The sequence below is a fragment of the Phragmites australis genome, chromosome 4 (assembly GCF_958298935.1).
Source record: "Phragmites australis chromosome 4, lpPhrAust1.1, whole genome shotgun sequence".
NCBI lineage: Eukaryota > Viridiplantae > Streptophyta > Magnoliopsida > Poales > Poaceae > Phragmites > Phragmites australis.
In genome coordinates, this window is record NC_084924.1 from 45115269 (window position 1) to 45124400 (window position 9132).

General features: G+C 45.9%; 1 protein-coding gene across 1 annotated transcript; it reads left to right on the forward strand.

Moving 5' to 3' along the window:
* The first annotated feature begins 7578 nt into the window (after positions 1–7578).
* LOC133916760 (uncharacterized) lies at positions 7579–9132 on the forward strand. The gene has a single exon (XM_062360585.1). The coding sequence runs from the start codon at positions 7817–7819 to the stop codon at positions 8798–8800; it is 984 nt and encodes a 327-aa protein (XP_062216569.1). The 5' UTR covers positions 7579–7816; the 3' UTR covers positions 8801–9132.

Consider the following 9132-nt stretch of genomic DNA (forward strand, 5'->3'; position numbering starts at 1 on the left):
CATCGGTTTCGGTGCATGATTAGTGTTCGGCTATGGCGACACGCCTTACACTCTTTGAAAAGTCAGGTTTTTTTCTTCTACTTGTTTCTTGGGAGATTCGAAACGAATGAAATCGACGTAATTTTGATCACAAAGAGCAGTCTTCAATCCAGATCGTCCGTCTTATTCAGGATGAAACCTCTCTCTAGGTTTTCGAAGGAGCGCACCACTTGTGACGCCTTATAGTACCTGCCGATTCCATTAAAAAAACAAGCCGCTACCTAGCCAGGTCAACTGAATTAACCACGGAACATGACACGTCCTGGCAACTTCCTAGATTTTAATTAACTAAGTGGCCTCTCGATCTGTGTATTCTGGACTTGACAATCCAGGTACGAACTAAGAACTAGGCAGAGATCGAACAAGTTGTATTTCGAAAAAATCGTGCCTATGACATTTGCAAGTAGCTAATGTTCAAACATGCGTAGACCAGACTGTATTAAGACGGATTAAATAGCAAATATCATGAAATCATCTGGACAAATTTCGTAGCTATGACATTTGCGAATTGCTTTTCTTCAGACATGCATACCAATTTCAAATTGAGAGTTCACCGATTACCTTGCAGCTTCATCAACAAGTTATCTAAAAGGCTTCATCAACAAAAACCGGTAGAAGACCATGAATCTATACAATATCCGAATTCTACTGGATTAGGTGACGGCGTCGTTACTAACATCGAGTCGAAGATCTTAATGTGAAATTCAGTATTGCTGTGTGCGTATTGTGTTTAAGTTCTTATTTTATCTATGTAATAGCTACAAATAATTTGGTGTATGTTTTATTCATCTCTACTACCTTAAAAATAAGTAGCGATTCTCGCATTAGTTTGTAAAATTTTTGTGCCCTTCAGAGTATATTTCTTCTTATGGAAGAATAAAATCTTGACTCGAGACAATATAGAAAAGAGGATGAAGCTGAAGCTGGAGGATGCTTCATGTCTTTTTTCTGTGAAAAAGAATCAACGAATCATCTGTTTTTTTAAGTGTGTTGTGACTTCTTCCATGTGGTTTTCTATCTCTGAAGTAGTGGATTTACAGTTAGGTTTAAGTTATGAATTTGTTGCTATTTTGTGGTTAGATAATAAGAAGTTTTCTGTTGTCAATATGACCAGTGCTACGGTATTATGGGCTATCTGGAAACTAAGAAATAATCTCTCTTTCAGAATAGAGTTTGGTGCAATATGAAGGATCTTTGGAGGAGAATTGTCTCAATGCTCAAAAGTAGGAGAATCCTGTGTCCTACGAGATGCCTTTCACATTTCGAGCTCGTGCTTTGCAAGATGGAGGCGGTGCTTTCGAGACCGGAAAGGGTGCTTTGGTGATGAATAAAGATTTGAGGGGAGCTGATTCTGTTCTTGTTGCTTGTCAGCATCACTCAGCTGAGCCTGGTGCCCTCAAGTCTGGAGGAAAGCGATGTTGAAAAGCAGTGACGAACAAAATGTCAAGTGTTGGTTACGCTCTTGTTTACTTAGCAAGAGGAGTGAAGTGAACAAATAGTATAGTTTGGTCTTCTTTTTAAGCTGGTGCTAGTTCTGAACTGTAATTGTTAGACACTAATGCTGTAAACGGTTGTCTCCTTTAATGCATTGGGTGACTGGGGCTTGGTCTTTGAATTCTTAAAAAAAAATCTTGTATCAGACAGGAAGTTCTGCCTACAATCTTACAAATTATCTCTAAATTTCGCAAAAATTACTCACATCATACCACTCAATCTCTATTACTTCGCTCGCATGTGTTCTGCTCCCGAAAATCCCGCTCCCGCGTTTCACCCCTGGCTCGTGCGTCCACCTACCCAACGCATTACGCGTCATACACGTCGACCGCCTTTCGCAGGTCTTGATTGACACTCGTATATAAGGGAGTCCAATAACTAGTTTGTTAAAAAAACTAGAAAAAGCTTCATCAACAAGTTAGCATTGTGACAGGGGCACCGCGCATGTCGCCTTCCCACCCCACGGCGGCGCGGCCACGGCTCGCCTCCCTCTTCCTCCCAAACCACTCCGGCTCCTTCCCCAAGGCGGGCCTTGGCGCACTCCATTGCGTGCATCACCGGCAGAAGTGGCACACGAGGCCGTCGTAGATATGGGCTTCATTTCCGCACTGCGTCTCCGAGCCTGCAGACCGGTCCGACAAGAGCTACTCTAAAGCCCCACTTTTCAAGCCCACGCCTGAAATCTTGAAGCAACTAGCCCATGTACTTTCAACAGTGAGACGGTGGGCAGCGACGAGACGAGCCGGGGGAGCAAATGACAACAGATGCTGCGGTTGTCGATGTTGTGCAAATGACAACAAATGCGCCGCGATGTTTCTGAACTTTTTGTAACGAGAACTACAGCACTCTATTAGCCAAGGGTGTGTTTGATTTCTCGAACGAATTTTCATATAACTGTATCATATATATATAGACAGAGCGAAGTATTAAAAAGAATAGTATTTGATTGTTAGTATCTGTTTAGATATGTTGAAATACGTTTCTATTTAATTAACTAAGTCTGAGGCTATATATACGAATAAAGAGTTAAGATTATTATTAATTAATTATATAAAGATAATTTTATGATACTAATAAATAGATTATAAGATGAGGTTTTGTCATATCTTCCGTACAAAGTTAGGCTTATTTACCTATTAGACACAACATGTGCCCTGATTTTGTTTGGTCTGATATAATAAAGTTGGCAGTAAGAGAAATTATCTCGATAAAGGTATATATGTGATTAGCAATTTCAAATGTAAATTTGGGGGCAAATGCCATATGGATCCTTATAGTCTCTGAAGCACAAGAGTTCGCTCAGTGATGTGGCAAGGTGTTAAAATTCTGAAAACCACACTAGGAAATTTGTCATGTGAGATCTAGATATTGAACTTGCACAAGACTGATGATGGTGCTTGCTACTCCTTACGTGAGCATGCTGATTAACAAACAATGCCTCTCTAAGCAAACTGAGAATACAATGAATGAGCCGGGCCCATGCTCTCTGAGGCCTACAAATCGATAAGATTTGCACAGCACGCGTCCAGCGCGCGTGTACGTAGTAACGTAGATGACGACGGATACGCGGCCGGCTTGTTAAACTGATTCTTTTGCTACTAATCACAAAAGATAAGCACGGGCCCGATTGGAATGTAGCTTAAGTGAAGCATGCCTGTGCATGAAAATACATCAAAGGGCTCTTGCTAGCTGCCTAGTTCTGACAGATGTTCATGAAGCTTGCAGGCTGTGTATGTATCGTTCCATGTCAATCACGTACGTATCAAAGTTTCGCTACTGCACATGTACGTAGAGCGCAGTTTGAACGTGAGGCTGAAGCGAAGAACGGCGACCGTATATCGCACGGTGACGCGCTCGCCCAACACACTCGTGACGGCGCTCGCCTCAACTTGGCTGACTCCCGCTTGCCCTGGAGGTTGGCTATAAAAGGGCCCCTGTTCCCTCACGCGCGGGAGGATTTTTCTTGCGGGGGAGAAGGCCATGGCTCTGCTGCTTTTTCTCCATGTACAACAAAGGCACACATAACACACAGCCATCCGCACACAACACTCCCTGCTGCCAATCCACTAACATCCATCCAACACATACACCACTACCAGGTCAATTCATCTCCCTGCCAACAGCCCAGCACGTGCCTCTCTCCGGTCTACGCTGGAAGTTCCTCCGCCGGTTGGCAGCCTCACGCCGGTTGCATCATTGCCATCGGGCACCTCGACACCAATACATATCCACACCGTAGCACCAATCTGATCTGAGTTTTACCGCCGGCTGGCGACCTCGCCCAACGCACAGGTTACAGGTCTACAAGATCCATGCCATTCCAATGGCGGCGCATAGCGTCTTGCAGGTACAAACAGCCCACACGACTTAATTCTTACACTATATGTCTACAGATAACAAGTTAGTTATATTAAAGAATTAATAGTAATAATCTTGTTTAAAGAATTTAGAATGTCCAACATCGTAATAACCCTACATCCATACTATCGAGGTTGAAGATATCGTATAAGTCGTTGAAGCCAACGAGGAAGTAATCATCCCTATTCAAGAAGTGACGATTTTGATACTAGACGACAACGAAACTCTTCTTCTCTCTACAACTTTATAGGTAGTAATTATACAACTTAATACAAGATTATCCTGACCTCCGCAGTAGATCTACCATCAGTAAGGGCTTCCCAAGCTGGAATGTTGGGTTAGTCTTAGTCCAAATTGTGCCTATGTCATGCTTTTCGATGGTTGAGTCCTTACCAGAGGACTTGAACTTTTTCAGCAGCTGTTTCTTGGATCCTAACTTGGACTTCTTCTTCCCTAGGCTACCCTCAGGTTGCCTAGCTGGAGACGTTGGAGTGGGCAAAAGCGACTTAGCTGGCTCATCTCGAGCATGAGGTTAGGGTAGGGTGTAAATTGGTGAAGCATTTTCTACCTCCTGTAGGAGGCCGCAGGTGTTTATTAATATGGCTAGACAAAGTTTCAGATAGAATACATCTTGAAATACAAGTAAAGTTGAGATCTCAATCTACAACCGATCAATCAAATCAAATCTATTTCTATCTATAACAGAGTTTCTATCTCTAACAGCCTCCCTCAATCACAACTTTGATAAGTTGAGATTGAATCTAAACTTTTCTAAATCTCGTTAAAAAAGAGGCTTCGTAAATCCATCTGCTAATTGATCTTTGGAAGGAATGAATATGATGTCTAACATCTTGTTTGCAACTATTTCTCTCACAAAGTGGTAGTCTATTTCAATATGCTTAGTTCTCACATGAAACACTGGGATTACTGAGAGATAAGTGGCTCCTAAATTGTCACACCACAAATAAGGTGATTGTTGTTTAGAAACTCCAAGTTCCGCAAGAATAGATTCCACCCATATCAACTCAGCTGTAGCATTAGGTAGGATTTTGTACTCAGCTTCAGTGTTTAATCTTGATACTGTGGGTTGTTTTCTAGCACTCTAAGAGATTAAGTTTGGTCCAAAGAAAATTGCAAATCCTCCTGTTGACCTTCTCTTTTTATGTAGACTTCCTCCCCAGTTTGCATCAGAGAATGCACTAAGTAGAGTAGATGATGACTTCTGAAATACTAGACCTATACCCAAGGTATTTTTAATATATCTCAGAATTCTCTTTGTAGCTGTCCAGTGAGCTGAGGTAGGTGCATGTAAATATTGACATACTTTGTTGACAGAGTAGGCAATATCAGGTCTCGTGAGTGTCAAATGTTAGAGTGCACCAACAATGTTTCTGTATTTTGTAATGTCTTCAGGACTCAACAATCCTCCTTCTTGTGCAGAAAGCTTTTTCTGAGGTTGATAGGGGAGTTGGTGGGATTTGTATCGTCAAAGTCAGAGGTGCTACAGCATCGCATCGTGAATGAACAGTCCGGATTTTAGTGCTACAGTATCGATACAGCACCAATTTTCAACAGTATTTTCACAACAACAGCTGCTACAGTGCTTTTGATACAGTAATAAACTGCATTTCGCTGTTCATGCACTCACGATTTACTGTACCACCTCTGACTTTGCGATGCGGACCCGGAGTTGGTGAGGGTTTGTAATTTTTCATGCCCACACAAGCTAAGATATCATATGTATATTTTATTTAAGACAATAATATATCATTGCTAGTCCTTTTAACTTCAATTCCTAGAAAGAAACTTAGATCTTCCAAGTCCTCGAGTACAAAATTAGTACTCAAATCTTATAGAAGGGCAGTGATAGCCTTGTTTGAAGAACTGGTAACAATAATATCGTCACATATATAAGAACAAATATAATTATATCTAACTTGTTATAAATGAATAGTGATGTATCAGACTTAGAAGACACAAATCCAATGTCCTGCAACTTTGAAGACAAACGTGAGTACCACTATTTGAACATGGATTGTTCACATTGCAAGTAGGAACTACCAATCCAGCAAGTGATCTCAGATGGATGCTTCAAATATCCATTTGCCCTGCCATCCCAAACACGAATTGCAAATATGCTCACGTCCCCAACAAATCCACACCACAGCCCCAACAAATCCATACTACGCCCAGCAAATCCACCCCAAAAATTGTACTCTCTAATCAAGGAGCAAGGGTTTAGGGCTTTACCTAGAGAAGGCAACAGGCTCACGGCGTAGATGCAGCTGGGCAGTCTACTGGAAGCCGGAAGAATGGAGCGGCAGCCGTCGGAGTCGAGAGACGGGAGCAGCAACAAGCGGTGGAGGGGATCGATGGTCGGCTAGCGGCAAGTGCGGATTGGAGCGGTGGCCGGCGGCGCAGACGCGGCGGCCGGCTGCGCGTCATATGAGCGCGTCCTTTTTCTCTTTGTTTTTTTCTGGCCCCTGCGTTGTTTAGGGTACGGTTTTGGGAAGGAAATTTAAAAGATCTTCGATTCTCTCCCAACACGACACGTGTCATTATATTTCTCTTCTGTATATATTAGCTGTTAGATAAAAAAGACGGTATGGATCAAAGTCTCATAAAGATATTTATATGAAAGGTCTTATAATTTTTTTTCTTCCAATTTTGGGCTTCTCACGGGTTGGGCTTCCCGGCATAAACCATCACAAAAGCTGCGAGCGATATTTTTGCGTGGACAATATTTTTTTACAGTGGCCATAAACCATCACGAATGCTGATAACGTTGATTTTCCAAAATAATTCTATGGATCTTTGGAGATATACACAAAGTGACGCACTATTATTTATAACTATCACCGAATACGTAGTGTTGCAATTCCCATTACTTTAGAACATGAATTTTACGTTGAGCGTTTTACGTGAAAAAAGATACTAAAGGTTACCCAAAAATACTAAGCAGTGGTCATTCATATCGATTTATGCATAGTAAATGTACACTCTTCTACTATATTGTTGTCAAAAGCATTCTAACAACCGACCATTTTGAGCGCTCAGTTTTTAAACCTTTGAATTCGGCAACCGTGCTGGTAGCTCCAACAGATACTGAAAACTTTGTGGTGCCTAATTTGGGTTTCAAAATAAACTAAGAAAAGTCCCTTTTCTAAAATAAAAAATACAGCAACAACTGTGAAACTGAATATTGTATTATAGATACAAATAAAACTCTAATCTCTACTAGACTACTGATGTAACATAAATAATCACCTTCACATATAAACGCCATAAACCCATGGATAAAAGTTCGGATTTGACCACGTATGACAGCACACAGAAATATATGGGCCCGCTTGTCGGCGACCCATCTCACAACATTGATTCGATTTAATTGTGGGCGAGCTCCGTGTGTCTCTGTGTGCGCAACACTCCGTGTGTCTCGGTGGAGGGGTCCTCTCACTCAGACGGCGGCCTGCTTTTCCCGCGAGATCCAGCCAATGGGCGACGCCCACCGACCCACCGGTTGTCTCCGGTCACTACCGAACAGTAAACCGATAAGCTGCGCTTCCCGACACGCATCTCCGCCGCCACGTGCCGGTCGCCGTCCGGGCATCTCGCTCCCGATAAGGCAGTGCGGGTGCGGGTGTGGGCCGTGTGGCCACGCCACCATCGTTCCGTATAAATATTCACTGACACCCTCGGGATCCCCAAAAATCGCACGCACTGCGCTGCTTTTCTCCTTTTTTTCCGTTTCAAGAATCCGAAGTGCTCCTCTTTTCTTGCACTTCGTTGGGTGTTCGCGGGAGAAGCTGCTGCCGTCGGGAGCTGGAGGATTGTAGGAGTAGGAGAGATGGTGGATCATCTGGTTCTGGCTCGAGTTCTTGGCTGCGAGGTTTGACTGGGTTTTGGCAGGAAGCAGGAGGGAAGGATGAGCTTTAGTGTCGTGGGCATGGAGGAGGAGAGTAGCGCGGCGGCAGCGGCGGAGGAGATCCGGCGGCTGCCAGCTGAGGTGAACTGGGAGATGCTTGACAAGTCGCGGTTCTTCGTCCTCGGCGCGGCGCTCTTCTCGGGCGTGTCCGCGGTGCTGTACCCTGCCGTCGTGGTCAAGACGCACCTGCAGGTGGCGCCGCCGCCGCAGGCGGCCACTGCGACCGCAGCCGCCATCCTCCGGCAGGACGGCCTGAGAGGGTTCTACCGCGGGTTCGGCGCGTCGCTGGCCGGCACGGTGCCCGCGCGCGCGCTCTACATGGCGGCGCTCGAGGCCACCAAGAGCTCGGTCGGATCCGCCACCGTCCGGCTCGGCGTCTCCGAGCCCGCCGCGTCAGCAGCCGCCTCCGCCGCTGCGGGCATCTCCGCCGCAGTTGCCGCGCAGGTCGTGTGGACTCCCGTCGACGTCATCAGCCAGCGGCTCATGGTCCAGACCTCCACCACCTGCCGCTACCGCGGGGGCGCGGACGCCTTCAAGAAGATCCTCCTCGCCGACGGCGTCCGAGGCCTGTACCGCGGCTTCGGCCTCTCCATCCTCACCTACGCGCCGTCCAATGCCGTGTGGTGGTCATCCTACTCCATGGCGCAGCGCTTCCTCTGGCGCGTCGTCGGCGCCGAGCGCTCCGAGAGCTACACGTCCCTGATGGCCGTGCAGGGCGCGAGCGCCGCGGTGGCCGGGAGCGCGGCCGCGCTGGTGACCATGCCGCTGGACACCGTCAAGACGCGCCTCCAGGTGATGGAAGCCGACGCCGCGCGCCCCACGCTGGCGAGCACGGTGCGGGGGCTGCTCAAGGAAGGCGGGTGGGGGGCGTGCTACCGTGGGCTCGGACCGAGGTGGGGGTCCATGTCGCTGTCGGCGGCCACCATGGTCACCACCTACGAGTTCCTGAAGCGGCTCTCGGCCAAGGAGGGCTCCTTAGACTAGATCCTTCATCCTTAGCCGTAGCGATCTTCAAGTGACTCGACCGAATCGTCCTCGAAGCGATCGATCCATGGGTGGGTGCATGGTTAATTAGGATTCTTGTACATATTCTCAAGTTGTTTTTCGTTCTGGTTTCTTGATCTGGTGCTATAGAGGGACGGCGGGAAGAAGCACTAGAAGGGGTTTTAGGATGCGAAATTTTGCTGGGTTTGCTCGCTGCGGCGATGCTGCCAATGATGATGATGAAAATCTCTGTGAAATGATAGTTTTCAGTCAAAACTTCTGATCATTTCTCTACCTAGAAGTACAATCTAGCTTGATTTCGTTATGGTAGT